This window comes from Gracilinanus agilis, chromosome 2, assembly GCF_016433145.1.
Source record: "Gracilinanus agilis isolate LMUSP501 chromosome 2, AgileGrace, whole genome shotgun sequence".
NCBI classification, from domain to species: Eukaryota; Metazoa; Chordata; class Mammalia; order Didelphimorphia; family Didelphidae; genus Gracilinanus; species Gracilinanus agilis.
In genome coordinates this window covers 277146544-277169194 of record NC_058131.1, presented here as the reverse complement: position 1 = coordinate 277169194, position 22651 = coordinate 277146544, and the positions used below count along the sequence as shown (strand labels likewise).

General features: G+C 37.4%; 1 protein-coding gene across 2 annotated transcripts in view; it reads right to left on the bottom strand.

The window, feature by feature from the left end:
- VAV2 (vav guanine nucleotide exchange factor 2) overlaps nt 1-22651 on the bottom strand; it is a 486321-nt gene that overhangs the window by 136359 nt on the left and 327311 nt on the right. For both annotated transcript variants that reach the window (XM_044663948.1, XM_044663949.1), the window contains exon 4: nt 9305-9373. In XM_044663948.1, coding sequence (XP_044519883.1) covers nt 9305-9373 — 69 coding nt within the window. The remainder of the gene's footprint in view (nt 1-9304; nt 9374-22651) is intronic.

Sequence of the window (22651 nt, the reverse complement as noted above, 5' to 3'; positions counted from 1 at the left end):
TCATCAAACAATATTGCTGTTTCTGTGTATAATGTTCTCCCGGTTTATGCTTATTTCACTCTGCATCAGTTCATGTAGATTTTTCCAACTCTTTCTTATTCTGTTCATCATTCCTTATAGAACAATAGTATTCCATCACCAACATATACCATAATTTGCTCATCCATTCTAACTGAGGAACATTTCTTCAATTTCCAATTCTTTGCCAGCACACACACACACAAAGCAGCTATAAATATTTTTGCACAAATAGAACCCCCTCCCCTGCTTTTTAAAAATCTCTTTGGGATACAGACCAAGTAGTGGTATTACTAGATCAAAGGGTATGCATTGTTTTATAGCCCTTTGGCCATAGTTCCAAATTGTATGGGATTATTTCAGAACAGGGCACAAACACACATACTCTTGAACTATTTAGATTGCTGCTGATCCTAGAAAATCATGAGGTAGAAGCCTCCAGGTGATCTTGGACATGCTGTGGCAGATAAAGATTGTCTGAGGGCACACTCCTCCCTAACAAGGGGCCACATGCCATTGTCTCCTCCTCCAGGCTATTAGAATGTGAGAACATCAAACAAACCACAGTTTTCAAGAAACAGCCCCAGGAATTGAGTAAAGAGGAAATCGGCCTATAAACACATCCAGTTCCAGCTGTTAAGTGAGGTCAGAGCGAGTCTGGGCTGGTGGGAAGATCCACTCATTCAGGGTATCTACTTTTGGCACATTTTGGATCAATGTCTGGTGAGAAAAATCCATGGTAAAGAGCAAAGACACCAGAGGGGAATACTCTGGGCAAGTGAATAAAGAGACAAAGCTAATCCTGATTTGGTCTTAACATCCAGGCTCCACAGAATACCAGATTTGCAGGTAAGAAGGATTTGAATTGTTGTTGTTTTGCCACATCTCCACAAAAAATTAAATTGGAACTGGCCCAACCATTCTAGAAAGCAATTTAAGGAGATTGCAATTAAAATGTTCATATCCTTTGAATTGGAGAGCCTGCTGTGAGGACTCTAGCTCAAGGAGGTCAATGGTCAAGAGAAAGGCTCCATATACACCAAAATACTTAAAGCAATATTTTTGTTTTTTATAATAACAAAGAACTGGAAAGAAAGTTCCTATCAGCTGGAGAATAGCTAAAAAAAAAATCCAGTTATGTGAATATAATGCAATATTCCTCCATTTTAAGAAAAAGGCAACTATGAGGCAGCTAGGTGGAGCAGTGCATAGAATGAATGGTGAACCTGGAATCAGGAAGACTCCTGTTCAAATCTAACTGTAGAGACTCAGGGACCTTGGAAAAGTCTCTTAACCTCCCTACATTTCAGTTTCCTCATTTATAAAATGAGGATAACAATAGCAACTACTTCCCAAGGTTGTTATGAGGATAGAATGAAATACTGATAAAGCATTTTGTAAATGTTCAAATGCTCTATATAAATGCTATTATTGGGATAGCTAGGTGACTAGTTCTAGAGACAGAAAGTCCTATGTTCAAATCTGGCCTCAGATAATTCCTAACTGTGTGGCCCTAAGCAACTCATTTAACCCCAATTGCCTAGCTCTTACTATTAAGACAGAAAGGAAGGTTTTTAAAAAGTAAATAACTTGTGACCCTGGGCAAGTCACTTGACCCCCATCGCCTAGCTCTTACCACTTTCTGCCTTGGAGCCAATACACAGTATTGACCCCAAGATGGAAGGTAAGGGTTTAAAAAAAAAGTAAACAACTTATTATTGTTATTTTATGCTGACTGCAGAGATATATAAAAGAAAGGTGAATTCATTAAATTGAAATAAGCCGGGAAAATAAAATGTCAATTACTATAACATTGTAAATGAGAAAAGTAATCACTAAACAACCAAAACTGAATCATTTGAAATGTTAATGGCCTAGCTTAGCCCCAAAGAAGAGATACTAGAAAGTATTTCCCCCTCCTCTCTTTATAGAGGTGGGGGACTATAGGGATGGAATGTTGCATACAACAGCAGACTTTTTCAAAGTATTACTAGTTTTGCTAGACTTCTCTCCTTTTTTGCCTTTTTTATCCAGTTTTAAGGGATGACTTTCTGGGAAGAGAAGCAGGGAAGAATAAGCTGATAATTAGAGATAATGGAAAAACAAAAGCTATTAATAAAAAATTTAAATTATTAAACTAGAAACAATGGCAAATTTAATAATGATCCTGTTTATGCTTCTTTAATCAATGTATATTCTTGAGGTGAAATGTTTTGTCTAGCTTAGTACCTATGAGCAAATGTAAGCATGTTTATATTCTGTAAGAAATTTAGAAATTTGCCCATTTAGTAAGAGACAATCAGAGCCAAGGTCAGTGCTAATTCTGGTAAGTGAGACCCCAGATCTTATATGTTAGTAAAGCATCACCCTTTACAATAGAAGGGAAAACAGGACCCAGATTCATAACCACAGAGTGCCCCACACTAGTGCTTAACATGACATGTTTTTTTTTTGTTTTTGTTTTTGTTTCTGTTTGCTTTGGACTTTATCCACTAATCTATTTAACTGTTCCAAAGTGTGTCCCCTTTGATAACGTATCAGTCACCTCAACTGGTTTGCTAGGAAGAAAGAGGTGGCTTCACTGGGGGAGTGGGTATTTGACTATCATCAAAGTATCTGTAGGGTGCCTGGGGATCCATCTGGATGAGAGATGCTTTCAAAATGCCAGATGATAATGGTGGTTCAGGCCCATCATCTGAGCCTGAGCACAATGGACAGAGACAGCATGCTTTGCTGGAAATAACAGTGGCCAATACTTTGCCTGGCTTGAGGCCAAAGCCATTAGTCCATTGTTAGCGTGGGTCTGTAAATTCACAACGAGCCAAATGCCCTCTTGGCAAAAACCCCTTTGGATAAGGAGGACTGATTAAAAAACTAATTTTTACAAAAACTGCTATGATATTTAATTATTAAATTGAAGCTCACAGATGATATGCAATGTCACCTCCCAGAATAGGAAAAAAAACAATGGAGATCTATTCAATTTGAGCCACTGTGACTAAACTGTAAGTTAGGCATCCTAATTCATTTATCTGCCCTATAATTTATGATTTACTTTTGCAGTAGCCGCAGTCATAAGGAACTCATTGGATTAAGAAGCCTTACTATTTATGTAGTGGAATAATATTATTTAACTGCTCAAAAGCCACTCATCTCCCAGAATAGTTTTTCCATACAAGATGGATTTACCTTTTATGTTTTGATTCAGGATCATTTACACACTTGGGTTCACACAAACACACACCACACACATTCTCAAGCACTGTCACAACAAACTAAGACAGGTTTGAAGCACGCAGATCCAGACACAACCGGGGAGATTACTCCAAACACACAACATGAGCAGCAATCCTTGAGATTAATAATTTATTATTTTAAGACATCAGAGTCAAGAGTCTGGTAGGTCCCTGGACACAGTCATTTCTGAGGAGGGCTTCAACATCAACCTAATCAGTTATAGCACATTCAGCTCACTAAGACTTTGCTCCTTGCTGTAGGCATGAGAAGAAGACACGGATGGAAAATAAGGGAGGGGATGACTTGCTCATCTTAAGTCCACTTCAGTTTTCATTCACTCAGTAGGATTTTTATTAAGTACCTACTGTGTTAGGCACCATACAAAGGCCAAAAAAAAAAAAAAAAAGAAGTGGCCCTGCCTTCAAAGACTTCATATTTTTTGGGGGTAAATAACATGCACAAAGAAAATTAAATGCAAAAGAGATGGGAAGAAATTTTTGTGGAAAAGAAGAATACTACTAATTGGGCAAGGGGATCCAGATAGACTTCCTGTATGAGATTATAGTTCAGAGTAGGGGTCGGCAACCTTTTTGGCCGTGAGAGCCATAAACGCCACATTTTTTAAAATGTAATTTTGTGAGAGCTGTACAGTGGTCACAGTGCGCGCTCCTGTAACAGCACCTGAAAAAAAATTGACTTTATGGCTCCTGCATAAAGAGCCATATCTGGCCCTCAAAAGAGCCAGAGAGCCATCCGACCCCTGGTTCAGAAGGTTGTTGGGGAGTCAGGGATTGATGAGGTGAAGGTGAGAAGTGATTGCATTCCATACATGGAGAACAAAAGCTATACAAAGGTCTGGAGATGATAGGGGATTTCATTTAGAGAGAAGAAGACCAAATGGATTGGAATATAGAATGCATGAAGGAGAGGCATATGTCTTGAGCCTGGAAAGGTAGGTTTTAGTCAAATTATGAAAGTTTTAATTTTTGAAGATCCAGGAGGAAGAGGAAAAGGAAAAGGCATGAGAAGAAAAAGGAAAGAGGGGCCAAGAGATTAGCCTTGGATAATATGCATGCATAGGAAGTAGGACAGAGAAAAATGAACCAGGAAAAAAAAAAAAAAAGCCTCTGCCTTCCAGAGAAACAGTAGTCACAGGTAGGGGAAAGGCAAAAAAATGCTGTGCCGTAAAACCTGGAAAGGAGAGAAGACATAGGGAGTGATAGTGATCAACATCGTGAAATAGTAGTACAGAGAAATCAAGAAGAATGAGGAATGAAAAATGATCATATAATTTCACAACTAACATATCTCTATAATTTTAGAGAGAACCATTTCATGTGAATTATGGGACTGGAAGTCAAATCACAAGGGACTGAGAAATAAATGAGAGGTCAGCAAGGTAGCACAGTAAATAGAGTATCAGGCCTGTAGTTAGAAGGAGCTGAGTTCAAATCTGGCTTCATACACTTCCTAGCTGTATGACCCTGGGCAAGTTGCTTAACCCTATTTGACTAGTCCTTGCCCTTCTGTCTTCGAGCTGTTAGTAGGACAGAAAGTAAGGATTAAAAAAAAAATAAATGAAGAGATAGGAAGGTTGAAGCAATATATATTTTTCATTTTATAATAAATAAGGCTATAAATAAACATTACACATATTTTATTATTATAAAATTATATTATGTGATAATTATAAAATCATAGTGTAACTAAAATTATATTATAATATAATAATTATAAGATAATGTTATAACAATAGTTATAAAATTATATAAGATATAATAATATAATAATATATAAATAAAAATAAAACTATTTTTGGCATGGAAGGTGCCTATGAACGGGAGGACTAAATAGTTTCTCGGCTCTGACATTCGTTGTTGTAAAGTCTCTTCTCCATCTGAATAGTCTATGTTCATAGTAAATCATAGGATTCATACCTGAGAGGGAACTTGGAAATCATCTAACTCTATTCCCCATTCTCTTTCAGATCAGGAAACAGTCCTGGAGAAAAGTGATACCCAAGATGGCACAGGTGATTTACTAGTTAAAATAGCCAGAATTTGAACACAAGAGTTCTGATTTCTAAATTTTGGGCTCTTTTCACTGCGTCTTACTGGGTCCTTATTGGAAAAACCTCTTCAAAATTTGACATTCTATGATTTACCTCTATCAAGCTAAGGTAGCACCTAGCAGTAGCCTTTCTAGAGTAAAATAAAGAACACTTGGTTCTTGCCTTTTTTCCACTGCCACTTTCTTAGAGGTCCTAAGACAGGTCACTTTACGTGACAAGGCTTTTGTCTAACTAGAATCTGTTAAAAACTATGACACCCGGCAAAACTATGATTCCCAGAACCCCACTCATTTCCTGTCATTACATGCTGGCATAGACAGGATAAAAATTGGGTAGAGGTCCTTCTTTCTTTCTCTGTCTGTCTCTGTCTCTGTCTCTGTCTCTGTCTCTCTCTCTCCTTCCTGTCATGGCTTTGTGGAGCAAGACTTTTGAGCAGGTAGAAAAAAACTTGGTCATGTGGTTCTATTTTGTCAGATAATAAACTTTATAAAGTAATACTTGAAGTATTGGACATTAATTTAACTCCTACACCTTACTTGCCCAATCTGCACAAAGAAGGGTACAGATTTTAGTCCTTAACTGTGATATACTAAGGTTCTAGGGTTCAAGGAATCACTAAAATAAAGCATACAGAAAGCAGCCTCCTTCCCAACTAGAAACTCTCAGATAGGATTAGAAAAACACAAACATAAGGATTATGGGCATTTAGTTCTGGCTAGGAATGGGAAAGAGGATGAAGTTCAGGGAACATAGACAGAGTTTACGTTTAGGTGAGCCATTCTAGGGCAATGAAGGAGAAGGGCAGGAGGCCAAGGCCATTAACATCCCATGTATGATTTCCATCATGGGGAGTGGGGAGAAAGCAGTTATATTTGACCTCCCTGGGCATGCAGGAAGTTGACCCTATACTTGGGTACTAATGGGCCCAAGGAGGAAGGGCCAAGAGGCAAATTTCATAGATACGGACTAAAAGAAAAAAATTCCCATCTTTCCCCACTTTGGGCAAGGTCTCCAAAATGCACAGCTTGAATATGTGCCAGTAAGGTGAGCTTCAAACCCTTCAGAAGCTAGAGATCTCTGCTTCTCAAAAGCACCTCAATGGGGAGGACTCATGCTATAGGTACTGGCCAAGAACTGCTCCCCAGGACCCAGTACAATGTTTGGGATGACTAATGCTCCTCATCTGGTAATAATTTACATCTTTGCTGAACTTCTTGCGTGGGAGATGCTACAGAGAGAGGTCTCAAAGGGGACCTGGCCCAACAGCATCGTTGATAAACACAGGCCAGAGACAGATAAATTTTTCAAAGATTTTCCAACAATGATGCCATCTGCATTTCATATTATTGACTGAGGAGGAAAAGAGCTGACCAACAGCTCCCGAGGGATGCAGTCACTGTCCGATATAAAAATAAAGAGTAATCCAATGAATGGCTGGGTTACGGCATAGCAATGAGTCTCAAGAACCAGGTGTGAAGAATAAGACAGAATCATTCTTTTTCCAAGATTTCCCGAGTCTCTCTTATGACCTATCATGATCCTTTCTAGTATCTCCCCAGAGCTTTTTGTCAGACCTGCAAAGCACTTTGTATCATATCTTCTCAGTTCTTCCAGGGTCATAGAGTTAGAGGTGGAAGTGCCCTTACAGACCAATAAGTCCAATCCCCTCATTTTTACAAATGAGGAAATGGAGGCCCAAAATGGGGAAGCACATTCCCTAAGGTCATAGAAAATAAATGTTTAAGTAAAAATATGAATTAAGATCTTTCTGACTCCAAGGCCAGGATTTTATCCCAATGTAATGAATTAAATGTGAGAAAAGATTTTTGAGTGAGGATTGTATACAGAATTCCTGCCTCACATATCTATCTATATCTATATCTATATCTATATCTATATCTATATCTATATCTATATCTATATCTATATCTATATCTATATATACTAGTCCAGGGCTTTGCCATTAACTATCATATCCTATCTAAAACAGAGTAAATACATGCAAGAGAGTGGGCAACCTCCCATGTCAGGAAGAATAGTCCCTACCCGGGGCAGAGGAGAAGGGTTAAAGTTGGGAAGAAAACATGTGTAAGCAAAAAATCAAAGTCAGTCCGGACCAGAGTTTCTGTGGAGCAACCAAATCCAAGAGGCTAAGATTGAGATACAATTTCCATATTAGATATGTGAGGCAGGAATTCTGTATACAATCCGAAAGGGCACCTCAAAGAGGAAGGGAACATGGCCATTTTCCTATTTAATCCATATCCGCAATATGTGCCTCCACAGCAGTTCTTGGGGTGACAGTTGGCACAATGAGGGAGAGGGAGAACCATGTCCATTCTGATGCAGCCACCATTTCTCAAACTACAGGAAGCGTAAATCAGTTTTGCTGTCTGGCCCCTCTGAAAATTACCTTATATCCCTGGGCCTGAGTATCCTTTTTTTTGGAATAAGGAGATGATTTTTTTTTCCCATCTCTATCTCATAGGGTTTATGCTTTTTATAAAATAAAGGACTAAAAAAAATGCAAATAGTCACTATCAAGTAAAAACACAGTGTCATAAAAGTTAAGACCTAAAAAGGAACCCAGGGAACTTAAAAATTGATTTTTTGGGGGGCAGCTAGGTGGCTCAGTGGATTGAGAACCAGTCTTGGATATGGGAAGACCTGGGTTCAAATCTGATCTCAGACACTTCCTATATGGATGACCCTGGGCAAGTCACTGAATCCCCATTACCTACCCCTTACCACTCTTCTGCCTTGGAACCAATACACAGTATTGATTCTAAGATGGAAGGTAAGGGTTAAACATTTTTTTTTTATTCTACCCATTTAACAGATGGGAAAACTGGGGCCCAGAGACATTTGCTCTACAATCCTTGAAAGGCATTGCGGTAAAATAAAGACTTAGGATTCAGCAAAGCTGGGCTAGAATCCCTGATCTCCTATTTTATTATCTTTGTGACTTGAGGTAGGTCACTTCTCATTTTTGAAACTCAATTTCCTCAATGGTAAGATGGGAAAAGGGATTAGGCGAAATGGCTTGAAGCCATTTTAAGCACAATTTCTCTACTCATTAATTTTTTTAAGACACTTATCTTCTATCTTAAAACTGATATTTACTATGAATTCTAAGACAAGAGAATGGTAAGGGGTAGGCACTTGGGACTAAGTGACTTGTCCAGAGTCATACAGCTAGGAAGTATTTGAGGCAGATTTGAATCCAGGTCCTATCTTCAGGTCTGGCCCTATATCATAGCCATTCTTCAATCCATTAGTTTCTATAATGAAGGACTGCAAAAGTCAAGGATCGGGTTTTTGTTTTTGTTTTTGATCTCTGTATTTCCCCAGAAGAGTTTGATGGTACCCAAGGAGCCAAGCCGTGACTACCTTCTGTACAGAAGAGAGCAGGCACAAGCTGGGAAGGGGCTAGATGGCATTGCCGATATTTCATACAAGCTGTAAGACATCGGAAAAACCTGACTTTGCTTAAATTTGTATTTAATATTCCAGAATTCTCTCACATAGGAAAAGCTCTTTAGGAAGTTTCAGACTTCTGGCCTCCAGGAAGCTCAATCCCCATCTGGATGATCACTTCTAGTTACTGCATAACCTGCAAAGGTGAGGGACTTGGGCCAATTCCTATTTCAATTACTAAAGAGATTCTATGTAACCTGCTGGTATTTAGAGGGGAATTTAATGTTAAGAAAGTTATCCCTAAGGCCTTGGCTTCAAATCACCCTCCATCGAGAAGCCCATAAAATGAGATCTATTAGAATTTATGTCTCCCAGAGCTCTTCAATGGGAAAGTGGGGGCGATTACAATAGTACAAAACTCTCCAGGCAAGATCATTGAAGGAGGAAATTCTGTGGTGAGTTTGACAGTGATACCTCACTATGATGAGGAAGAAACAAAAAAGTTAAACTTTTCTCCTGCTCCAATTTATTTTCTTTTTTTCCCCATTTCCAGATACTTACTCAGCCAATTCCTCCAAGCTCCGATACACATCATCATCGTTCTCTGTGGTCTCTTCTGAAGGGAAGGGCCTGTGTTAGAAAAGAAAAATCGCTAGTTAGCAGAGCCTCTGTCTTGGTCCTGGTGCTTATAGATCAAACTGTCCCTTTGGAACAAAGTTCCTTTTTTTATTTTAGCTTTTATTCCAGATTACATGTTGATACAATTTTTAAAAATCAGTTTCTGTTTTTCAGTGCATATTCTCTCCCTTCCTCCCATCCCTCCCCTCTCCCAAAGACAGAAGGTAATATATGTTGTACAGATATTATCATCCATATTTACATGTTAATCATATTGTGAAAGAAACATATCACTTACACTAGAGAAAAATTCATGGAGGAAATAAAGTGAAGAATGGTATGCTTCTTTTATTTATTTTTTATTTTATTTATTTGCTTGCCAATTGTGTGTAAAAACAGTTTCTAACATTTAAAAAAAAAATGAGGTTTGAATTCTCTCCCTCTCTCCCTCCTGTGCAACCGTGCTATACCCTTCAGATGGTACACAATCTCATGTAGATTTTACGTGTATAATCATGTAAAATATTTTTCTATATTAATCCTTTTGTAGAAGGAAAAATAAATAGAAAAAAATTAATAAAGTGAAAAAAGTTTGCTTTGGTCTGGATTCAGACTAAGGTTTTTTTCTCTGAAAGAAGATGGCATTTTTTATAATGAGTTCTTTGGGAGTTTTGGATCATTGTGTTGCTGAGAATAGCTGCTATTCACAATTGTTCATTGTAAAGTATTCCTGTCACTGTACAATGTTCTCCTGATTCTGCTTATTTCACTCTGCATCAATTCATGTAGGTCATTCCAGTTCTTTCTGAGACCCACCTGCTTATCATTTCTTATAGTAAAATAGTATTCCATTACAATCATATGCTATAACTTACTCAGCCATTTCCCAGTGGATGGCTGTCTCCTCACTTTCCAAATCTTTGTCACCCTAAAAAGAATTGTTTTAAATATTTTTGTACACATGTCCTTCCCTCTCCCTTCCCTTTTAAAAAAATCTCTTTGGGATACAAAGCTAGCAAGGATATAACCCTTTTGGCATAGGTCCAAAATGCTGTCTTGAATGAATCAGTTCACAACTCCCCCAATAATGCATTTGTGTCCTTTTCAGTCCTAATAGCTAATCTGAAAACTGTGGAGTGGTACCTCAGAATTGTTTTAAATTGCATTCTACTAATCAGTAGTGATCTAGACATTTTTTACATGACTATTGAGAACTTTCATTATTTTATTAGAGAACTGCCTGTTCATATCCTTTGACCATTTATGAATTGCAGAATGACTTAAATTCTTATATATTCTACTCTTGTCTATGGATTTGAGAAATTAACCTTTTTTAAAAGACTTGTCTTGCATTTCTCTAATTATAACAATTTTCATGTGCTTATTGATAGTTTTGATTTCCTTATCTGAAAATTGCCTATTCATGTCTCTTATAATTAGAGAAATGCAAATCAAAACAACTCTGAGGTACCATTTCATACCTAGTAGTCTGGCTAACATGCCAGCAAAGGAAAGTAATAAATAAATGTGGCAAAATTGGGACATTAATGCATTGCTGGTGGAGTTATGAATTGATCCAACCATTCTGGATTTGGAACTATGCCCAAAGGGCTTCAAAAGAATGCCTGCCCTTTGATCCAGCCATACCACTGCTGAGTTTGTACCCCAAAGAGATAATATTATTTATAGCAGTGCTCTTTGTGGTGGAAAAAAAATTGGAAAATGAGGGGATGCCCATCAATTGGGGAATGGCTAAACAAATTATGGTATCTGTTGGTGATCAAATACTATTGTGCTAAAAGGAACAATGAACTGGAGGCATTCCATGTGAACTGGAATGACCTTCAGGAATTGATGCAGAGTGAAAGGAACAGAACCAAGAGAACACTGTACACAGAGACGGATACACTGTGGTACAATTGAATGTACTAGCAGCAATGCCATGATCCAAGACATTTCTGAGGGGCCTATGAGAAAGAACACTATCCACATTCAGAGAAAAAACTGTGGGAGCATAAACACAGAAGAAAAACAACTGCTTGAAACATGGGTTAATGGGGATATGATTGGGAATGTAAACGATCACCCTAGTGCAAATATCAATAATATGGAAATAGTTCTTGATCAATGACACATGTAAAACCCAGTGGAATTGCGCATTGGCTATGGGAACGGGGGGGGGGGGGGGGGGAGAGAACATGAATCATGGAAACATGGAAAAATTATCTTAATCAATAAAAAAAATAAAATAAGGGGCAGCAAATAAACAAACAAACAAATAGATAAATAAATAGGCTTGTCAAAAAACCCTGCACCATTATGATTCCTATTTATTACTTTCCATCCTATTTACCCCTGTTTAGTTTCTGACCTCCACCTCCCCCAATTTGCCCTCTTTTCTATCAGTCCCACCTCCCTTCACCTCCTATTTTCCTGTAGGGTAAGATAACTTTTTATACTCAATTGATTGTGTACATTATTCCCTCACTGAGCCTCTTCTGATGAGAGCAAGGTTCACATGCCCTCCTCTTTTCTTTGTCTTAGCTTCTAAGGCTTGTGTTATCCTGACTGTGGCTTCACAATATTTGAATTGTTCCTTTTTTGGCTGCTTGCAATATTTTCTCCATCATGTTGGAGTTCTAGAATTTGGCTATAATATTCCTTTTGGGATCTCTCTCAGACAGTGATCTGTAGATTCTTATTTTTTTAGAAACCCTTATCTTCCATCTTAGAATCAATACAGTGTATTTGTTCCAAGACAGAAGAGTGGTAAGGATTAGGCAATGGGGGAGGGACTTACCCAGGGTCACACAGCTAGGAAGTGTCTGAGGCCATATTTGAACCTAGGACACCTGTCTCTAGGCCTGGCTCTTAATTCACTGAGCCACTCAGCTATCTCTATGAGGATTCTTTCCATTTCTATTTGGTCCTCTGGTTCTTTAATATCGGGGCAGTTTTCCTTGATGATTACTTGAAAATTATGTCTAAGTCCTCTTTTTGATCGTGGCTTTCAGATACTCCAATGATTCGTAAATTATCTCTCCTGTATTTATTTTCTAGGTCAGTTGCTTTTCCCACAAGATATTTCACATTTTCTAGTAGATTGAAAACCAGAATCCTACTGTATGTTTTTACAAGAAACACATTTGAGGCATGGTGACACACACAGATTCAAGGTAAAAGGCTGGAGCAGAATTTATTATGCATCATATAAAGTAAAAAAGGCAGAAGTAGCAATCATGATACAAGACAAAGCTAAAGTAGAAATCGACCTGATTAAAAGAGATAAGGAAGGAAATTATATTTTGCTAAAGGGTACTATAAACAATGAATTAATATCATTACTAAACATTTATGTAACAAATGGTATAGCATCTAGATTTCTAGAGGAAAAATTAAAAGAGCTCAAGGAGGAAATAGCTAGTAAGACCATACTAATGGGGGCTCTCAACTTTCCCCTTTCAGAACTAGATAAATCGAACTAAAAAATAAATAAGAATTAAAGGAAGTGAATGAAATGCTAGAAAAATTACAGCTAATAAATATCTGGAGAAAACTGAACAGGTATAAAAAGGAATATACCTTCTCAGCAGTACATGGTACATATTTAAAGATCAACCATGTACTAGAGCACAGTAATATTGCAAACAAATGCAAAAAAGCAGAGATAATAAATGCAACTTTTTCAGAGCATAATGTGATAAAAATTAGCAAGGGTCTATGGAAAGGCAAATTGAAAATGAATTAAAAACTAAATAATCTAATTCTTCAAAACTGGTAGGTCAAAAAAGAAATGGATTTCATTAAAGAGAATGACAATGAGGAGACAACACATCAAAACCTATGAAATACAACCAAAGCAGTACTCAGGGGAAAATTTATATCTCTGAGTGCTTATAGCAACAAAATCAAGAGGGATGAGATTAATGAATTGGGCTGTCAACTTACAAAATTAGAAGAACAACAAATTTAAAATCCCCAGACAAAAACTAAATTGGAAATCCTAAAAATTAAAGGAGAAATTAATAAAATTGAAAGTAAACTATTGAACTTATAAAATAAGATTAGAAGTGATACTTTGAAAAAAAAAACAAAGTATTGGTTAATCTAATAAAAAAAGAAAAAAGAAGCAAATTAACAGTATCAAAGATGAAAAGGGTGGTCTCACCTCTAATTAGAGCAAATTAAGGTAATTATTAAGAAAATTTTGCTCAATTATATGGCAATAAATGTGATAATTTAGGTGAAATGGTTGAATATTTACAGAAATATAAATTGCCTAGATTAACAAAAGAGGAAATAGAATACTTAAATAATCCCATCTCTGAAAAAGAAATTGAACAAACAATCAAGGAACTTCCTAAGAAAAAAATCCCCAGGGCCAGATGGATTCACAAGTGAATTCTATCAAACATTTAAGGAACAACTAATTCCAAAACTATACAAATTATTTGACAAAATAAGCAAAGAAAGAGTCTTACCAAATTCTTTTTATAACACAAATATGATTATTGATTCCAAAGCCAGGCAAACTAAAAACAGAGAAAGAAAACTACAGACCAATCTCCTTAATGAACACAGATGCAAAAATCTTAAGTAAAATACTAGCAAAAAAACTACAGCAAGTTATCATGAGGATTATTCACAATGACCAGGTAGGATTTATACCAGGAACACAAGGATGGTTTAATATCAGGAAAATCATCCACATAACTGACCATGTAAATAAGCAAACCAACAGAAATCACATGATTATCTCAATAGAAACAGAAAAAGCCTTTGACAAAATTACAACACCCATTCGTAATGAAAACACTAGAAAGCATAGGAATAGAAGTACCATTTCTCAAAATAATAAACAGTATATATTTAAAACCATGAGCAAGTATCATCTGCAATGGGGACCAGTTGGAAGTCTTCCCAATGAGATAAGGAGTGAAGCAAAGATGCCCATTATCACCTCTATTATTTAATATTGTACTAGAAGTGCTAGCAGTAGCAATTAGAGAAGAAAAAGAAATTGAATGTAGTGAAGTAGGCAATGAGGAAACTAAACTATCACTCTTTGCAGATGATATGATGCCATACTTAAAGAATCCTAGAAAATCAACTAAAAAGCTAGTGGAAATAATTAACAATTTTAGCAAAGTTGTAGGGGATAAGGTAAACCCACACAAATCATCAGCATTTCTATATATTTCCATCAAAACTCAGCAGCAGGAGTTAGAAAGATAAACTCCACTTAAAAGCACTCAATATAAAATATTTAGGAATCTATCTGCCAAGACAAACACAGGAATTATATGACGACAACTACAAAACACTTTTCACCCAATTAAAATTAGATCAAAATAATTGGAAAAACATTAATTGCTCCTGGGTAGGATGACTTAACATAACAAAAATGACAATCCTACCCAAATCAATCTACTTATTCATGCTATATCTATCAAACTACCAAGAAACTTTTTTTTCTTTTTTTTTTATTAGACATTTATTAATATTCGTTTTTAATCTGTTTACATACTTTATGCCCCTACTTTCCCCTTCACCCCCCGCTCTCCCCCCACCCATGGCCAACGCACATTTCCACTGGTTGTAACATGTGTCCTTGTTCAGGGTCTATTTCCCATTCATGTCCGCCTCAGCCCATGCATTCAAGCAATTGTTTATCTTATATGTTTCCTCTCCTGCAGTCCTTCCTCTGAATGTGGGTAGCATCTTTACCATAAATCCCTCAGAGCTGTCTTGTGTCATTGCATTGTTGCTGGTACAGGAGCCCATTACATTTGATTTTACCATAGTATATCAGTCTCTGTGTACAATGTTCTTCTGGCTCTGCTCCTTTCGCTCTGCATCACTTCCTGGAGGTCTCTCCAATTTGCATGGAATTCCTCCAGTTTATTATTCCTTTTAGCACAATAGTATTCCATCACCCGCATATACCACAATTTGTTCAGCTATTCCCCAATTGAAGGACATCCCCTCATTTTCCAGTTTTTTGCCACTACAAAAAGCGCAGCTATAAATATTTTTGTACAAGTCTGTTTATCTATGATCTCTTTGGGGTACAAACCCAGCAATGGTATGGCTGGATCAAAGGGCAGGCAGTCTTTTATAGTACCAAGAAACTTTTTATAGAATTAGAAAAAATTATTTAAAAGTTCATCTCGAAGTACAAAAGATTAAGAATATGAAGGGAAATACTGAAAAAAAAAAAAAAAAAAAAGGTTAAAGATGGAGGCCTAGCAGTACCAGATCTTAAACTGTACTATAAAACAGCAATCATCAAACAATATGGTACTGGCTAAGAGACAGAGGGGTGGATCAATGGAATAGACTAGGGGTAAATGACCTCAGTAAACTAGTGTTTGATAAACTCAAAGATCCTACCTTTGGGGATGTGAAGATAGGATTAACTCTCTCCTGGCCTATTTTTAGCTAATCAAATCAAGAACTTAAAGTACCCCTACTTGACACTAAGTAAGAGAGTTCTTAAGTCACTTACTAGATTAAGCTCACACCTCAAAAGGCCACTGCCCTGCCCCCGATTTTGGGCAAATTGAAAGACTGGATTGGTTCTGGTCAAGTGGGGAAGCACCAGAAAGTGATGTGGAGAAAACTGCTTTAAAAAGGCCAGCTTCAGGATTCAGTCATGCACTCTGCATTGGTGAGGTATCACCTTGCACCTAGCAAATTGGCCAATATGGCAGAAAAGGAAAGTGATAAATATTGAAGGGGATGTGGCAAAATTTGGAAACTAATACATTGCTAGTGGAGTTGTGAATTGGTCCAACCATTCTGGATGGCAATCTGGAACTATGCCCAAAGGGCTTTAAAAGAATGTCTGCCCTTTGACCCAGCCATACCACTGCTGAGTTTGTACCCCAAAGAGATGACAAGGGGAAAGACTTGTACAAAAATATTTATAGCAGTGCTCTTTGTGGTGGAAAAAAAATTGGAAAATGAGGGGATGCCCATCAATTGGGGAATGGCTGAATAAATTGTGGTATCTGTTGGTGATGGAATACTATTGTGCTCAAAGGAATAATGAGCTGGAGGAATTCTATTCGAACTGGAAAGACCTCCAGGAACTGATGCAGAGAGAAAGGAGCAGAACCAGAAGAAAGTTGTACACAGAGACGGATACACTGTGGTACAATGTAATAGACTTCTCTACTAGCAGCAATGCAATAATCCAGCACAGTCCAGAGGAACTTATGAGAAAGAAAACTCTCCACATCCAGAAAAAGAACTGTGGGAACAGAAACGCAGAAGGAAAACATATGATCAATCACATGGTTCAATGGGGATATGACTGGGGTTTTAGTGTTAAAAGATCACTTTATTGCAAATATGAATAATATGGAAATAGGCATTGAGTGATAATATATGTATAACCCAGTGGAATTACTTGTCAGCTCTGAGAAGGGGGAGGGCGGGGAAGGAGATTGTATAACCACGGAAAAATAATCTAAATTTTAAAAAAAGAAAGAAAAAAGAAAAGGTAACAGCTTTAAAAAAAAGTCAGGCTGGAGATCCTTGTCAATGTCAACCCCAAATGATTGCTCACAGATAGCAAACCTCCTCTTCTTTTTTTTTTTTTTTAAAACCCTTACCTTCCATCTTAGAGTCAATACTGTGTATTGGTTCCAAGGCAGAAGAGTGGTAAGGGTAGATAATGGGGGTCAAGTGACTTGCCCAGGGTCACACAAACCTCCTCTTCTGATCATTGTGGCATGACATTGATATTGTCTGGTCTGCCTTCCTTCCTTCCTCCTACAACATCTAACAAATATGGCCTCCAACAATTATTAGTTTGTTCCTCTGAGCAAATCACTTAACCCTGTTTGCCTCAGTTTCCTTGTCTGTAAAATGAACTAGACAAGGAAATGGTAAATTAGTATCTTTGCCAAGAAAACCCTAAATAGGGTCACAAAGTGACACAATTGAAATGACTGAACAACAAAAACAACAGAGACAACAATGGACTATATATACACAATGCAAGACTATGTAACCCTATATGTTGGTGATCTATTCAAGAATTCTTTGAAAAAGGGCAGCTATGTAGCTCAGAGGACAGAGAGCTAGGCCTAAAGATGGTGGATCCTGGGTGAGAATTTTACCTAAGACAATACTTCCTGGCTGTGTGACCCTGGGTAACTCACTTAACCCCAATTCCCCAGCCCTTATCATTCTTCTGGCTTAGAACTGATACTAAGTATTGATTCTAAGACAGAAGATAAGAGTTAAAAAAATAATTCTTTGAAAAGACTTTTCAGGGACTTTTTACAAATGACAACCCATTCTTCATATCCTTTCTAGGACAGAAGGCAAGTAACAGGATTTCTATTATACAAGTCCAAAAGGAAGGAGCCCTAACTGACCAGCTTAATATCCCATAGAAGCAAGAATCAAAGAACCACAGGACCTTAGAGCATAAAGCCCATTGGCACAGAGCTAAAGGAATGGTAGAGCTAGAGACCTCACAGAACAGAACATTAGAATCAGAAGAAAACTAATAGGTTATCTAGTCCAACCTGTACATTTCATGATGGAAAACTGAAGCTGTCTAGAGTCACAGAAGGGCAAAGCAGAAGGAACTGGGTTCCTGTCTTTGTTCTGCTATTTTTTTCTTTGCACTAACATATGATGTGCCCTTCAGTAAAGCCTGGTTAAAATCATGCTCAACACAGAGTCTGGGGACTGACTGCTCAGAAAAGCTGCTGGGGGGTGAGGGCCAAGGGGGAGAAAAAGAGAAAGCCAACATCAAACAATGGAATAAAGAGGGGTGCTTTCCTGGACGAATCAAAAGCAATAAGTCTAAGATCAAATAATACCTAGAAGAGATGAAAAAATGTTCCTTTAATTAAACCAAATATTTCCTAGCAGCCTCAGGGGAGCAATACTGTTGTAAGAAGCCTATAGCTGCTCACTTGCCCAGAAAAGGAGCTCTACCCCAGTCATGAAGGTTTGCACTTTATTCCAGATGTCAGCTGGGATTTCTCCTAGTCTCACCAGACTGACATTTTTCAGACACTGATTTGGAATCTAGGAGATGCTCAACTCAGCCTTGGCCCGCTTCCTCCAGCCCTTTAGGAGCCTGAATGATACAGAAGACACAGAGATTCCATGGACAGGGCCTTCTGGACCCTCTTTTTGACATGGATACGCCTCAAGAATCTTTCAGTCATTGGTTTGGGTGTCTATCAATTCTCAAATAAATACACAATTCCTTCTCTCTAGGCATCTTCGAAAAAAAATTAACTTTGGTTTTATTTTAACTTTTCAATTAACATGCATTTATTTTCTTTCCCACTTCTTCCTCCTCTTCCTCCTAAACCAGGGGGTGGGAGTGGGAAACCCTTAATAGCAAAAGGAAGCAAAACAAATTTCCAATTATCCATGTCCAAAAATATATCACTTATTCTAGACCTGGAGTACATCATCTCTCTAATCAGTACTTTGGTTGACAATTGCAATGACCAGAGTTGTTAAGTATTTCAAAGCCATTTGTATTTATAATGTTAATGTATAAATTGTTCTCTGGAATCTGTTCTCTTTACTCCTCATCATTTCATATGAGTCTTTAGATTTTTCTTTTGAAGACAAAACAGCCAGGACCACTTGTGTAAAGGGAACCCCTTTCTCCTAAGGTCATGAACTTTCTGCTCATCCAAGCCAGCCCATTAGCGTGGCTAGAATGCTCCAAAAAGAGACTTTGATTGGGCTCCTGAGATGTGGTAGACCAGTGTACAGGGAAAGGAAGTGACGTGGAGAAAGAGGATATAGTAATGAGAACTTAGAGGAGAGGAGGTTTTTCTCTAGTGGTCTTTGACTGGGGGTCTTCCCGCAATTCCGCATTGGTGGCTGGGGCAGAAGACACTCTTGGGGGCTGGTAAGATTAGGATGATAGGCTAGGAAATATTTTTTTATTTCTTTCCCTCCTTATTTCTTTCTTAGACTATATTTATATTAAAATTAAATTGTTAAAAGCTACTATCATCCTCGTTACTTAAGGGTTAATTATTTTACAAATGGCAACCACAATAATCTTTTTTAAAAATAACATTATATTTCTAAACCAATTTCTAAATATTACTATTTTACTATTTTTTACTATTTACTTTTCTTTTACTATATTATTTATTATTTCTATTTACTCTAGATAATATATAGTATTATATATTATATATTATAGTAAGATAGTGTCTATAATATATAATATATATTGCTATATATAAACATTACATTTATATTTACTATATTTTACTACTTACTATTACTATTTTACTATTTACTAAATTTCTAAATAAATTAGCACATTATATTTGGTTTAATATTAATTTTTCAATATTACACACTTATATCCTACCTTGGTCAAAAATTGGTAAAGCAGAACAGGTATTGAGTAGAAAATGACCAAGATTCTACAGGTTCTATAAACCATGCCGTAAGTGATTTGATAGAAAGAACTGTGGGGGAATTAGATGGTTCAGTGAGTAGAGAGCCAGGCCTAATGTGGGCCCAAATTTGACCTCAGACACTTCCTAGTTGTGTAACCGTGGGCAAATCACTTAACTCCAATTGCCTAGCCCTTACCATTTTTCTACTTAGTAAAGAAGAGGGAGGAGAGGAAGAGAGGAAGTGAAAGAGAAAGATGGGTAGAGAGAGGCAGAGAGAGAGAGAGAACACAAATAAAAACTTGGGAAATTTAGCGTAGAAAAGAGAAAAACATTTCTAGACAGGGGAGAAATTTATTGTTTTTGTTTAGTGTCTCTTAAATATTTTAAGTATCAAGGAGTTGCATGCCAAAGCTATATTTGACTTAATCTGCTTAGCCCTAAAGATCAGAAGTAAGTGTAATGGGAAGAAAGTTTAAACATGCAGATGGAGAAACTTCCTAACAATTAGAGCTATATGCAAATATAATGGAGAGCTTTAGGAGTGATCCCTTTTCAAGGTTGGTTGTTATTCTGTCATTTTTCAGTTGTGTCCAACCCTTTGGGCTTTTCTTGGCAAAGATACTGGAGCAGTTAGCCATTTCTTTCTATAGTGGATTAATGCAAACAGAAGTTCAATGACTTGCCCAGAGACACACAGTTAGTAAGTGTCTTCTCTGTGTAAGAGATCTGTAAGTGTAAGATTAGAACTCAGGTTTTCCTGACTTCAGGTCCAGCACTCTATCCATTGTGCCACATAACTTCATCCTCCTGAAGGTAGTTCTACTTCAATGGAGGTTTCTCAAACTGAGATTAGATAATCACTTGTCAGAGAGGATGGATTCTTAGTGAGGGATTGGATTAGATAACCACTGGTGACCCTGTTCCAATTCTGAGATTCATCCTGGAAATGAGGGAACCTACTCTGAGACAGGCAGAATGAATCCTGGACAAATAGTGTGACTGAGGCCAAAGACATAGTAGTCTAGAGCTCTCCTAGACCTCCCCACTACTAACGTTTGCAGTTAGGAAATGGTCTAGCCAAATACTAAAAGCAGTGGTGATGAGGATGATGATGATGATGATGATGGCTAACATATACAGAGCTTACTACGTGCCATGTACAATACTAAATGCTTAAAATTTCACTTGATTCTCATAACCTGGGAGGTTGGTGTTATTATCTGCTTACTACAAAAAAGGAAACTGAGACAATCAGAGGTTAATCGTGTCTTGCCCATGGCCACATGACTAGTAAATAGCAAATAGCCAATCCGTGTGAGCACTTTAGATGAGGGCAACGCTTCAGTCTTTGATAATAAATTTTCATTCATTTCTAGGGTGGAAGAATGAAAAGTCTCCTTTGGTGAGTGATAGAAGAGAAATGGAAAGGAGCTTTCTCAATGTCCCTGAAATCACACCATATCAGGGGAATGTCTTATCTGCTCCTGCTTCCATGACAAACCAAGTTCTCTAATTGGAAAACCAGGGGAAGAGTTTCTTTTTCTTTTTTTAAAACCATTATCTTTCATTTTAAAATTAATCCTAAGTACTTGTTTCCAGGCAGAAGAGCAGTAAAGGCTAAGCAACTGGGGTTAAGTGACTTGCCCAGGGTCACATAGCTAGGAAGTGTTTGAGCGAAGATTCAAGTCCAAGACTGCTCATCTCTAGGCATGGTTCTCTATCCACTAAGCTACCTGGCTTCTACCAGTGGTAGAATTCTTAGAAAGAATCACTTATTTCAGAAGGCTTTTGTTCCAATAAACTTGGCAAGTTAAGACCAAAGTAGTCTTGAAGTCATTTTTCTTTATCTTAGCTTCTGTAATTCTACAAAAAAGCCTGCAGCAAGGGAAGGGAAAGGCTCCTCTTTGCTCTTGGGACCTCAATGAGAGATCCTTTATTTCAATCTCATTTTTTTAGATGGGGAAAAGTAACTTGTCCAACGTCATAAAGGTAGTAACAAAAGGTAGAAGTGGGATTTGAATCCAGATCTCTTGATTTCCAGTCCGGTGCTCTCTTTGCTACTTCAGGACTACCTCTGATGAGTAGGGTCTGTGGGCTCAATATCAAGGTAGCTAAACAAGGTTTCAAAAGGGTCTGAGTTAGAATGGCAAGGTTAGGCTTCCCTGACTACCAGATTCTAGGCGATGAGGTTAAAAAAGCAATTTAGGCAATGGACCACTGTTCATTCAAATAGAAGTGGTACAAGGTCAAAGGCTTCTTATATGCAAGATGAATACAGATTTGCAAACTAATGCATTAGAAAGAAAAAAAATTGTGTTGAATTAAATTCTTTGCCTCTTAGTTCTAGACTCTTCTAGATTAAGACCAGAATCCCAAAGGCTTTCTATGCTAGTCCAGAGAACAAATTCATTTGTAATGCTTTGATCTCAGGCAAAATTTTATTACCAGTGACTATTTCAATATCATGTCCTCTTTAACAAAACTTAAAGGCTGAATTCAGCTAGTTAGCCAATGGCAGTATTATAGTGAAAAGACCCCTGAATATAAATGTTCAGGTCTAGATTCTAATTCTGACTCTGCCCAATATCTTGCTGAATAACTGACCTTGGTCATGTCATTTCCTCTGTCAAATTTCAGTTCCTCATATGTAAAATATAAGTTTCACAGAATTTTTAAATGGATGGTTGGAAAGATAACGCATTAAACAATTGTTATATGGCAGGCACTGATATTGAAAAACTAAAGGGACCTAAAAGCTTGTCTAATCTAACCGCTTCATATTACATGTGAGGAAACTGAGGATCCGTAGAAGAAAGTGATATACCTCAAGTCACCCAATAAGAAGAATGGCCAAGATATGGATCAAGTCCTCTGACAACAA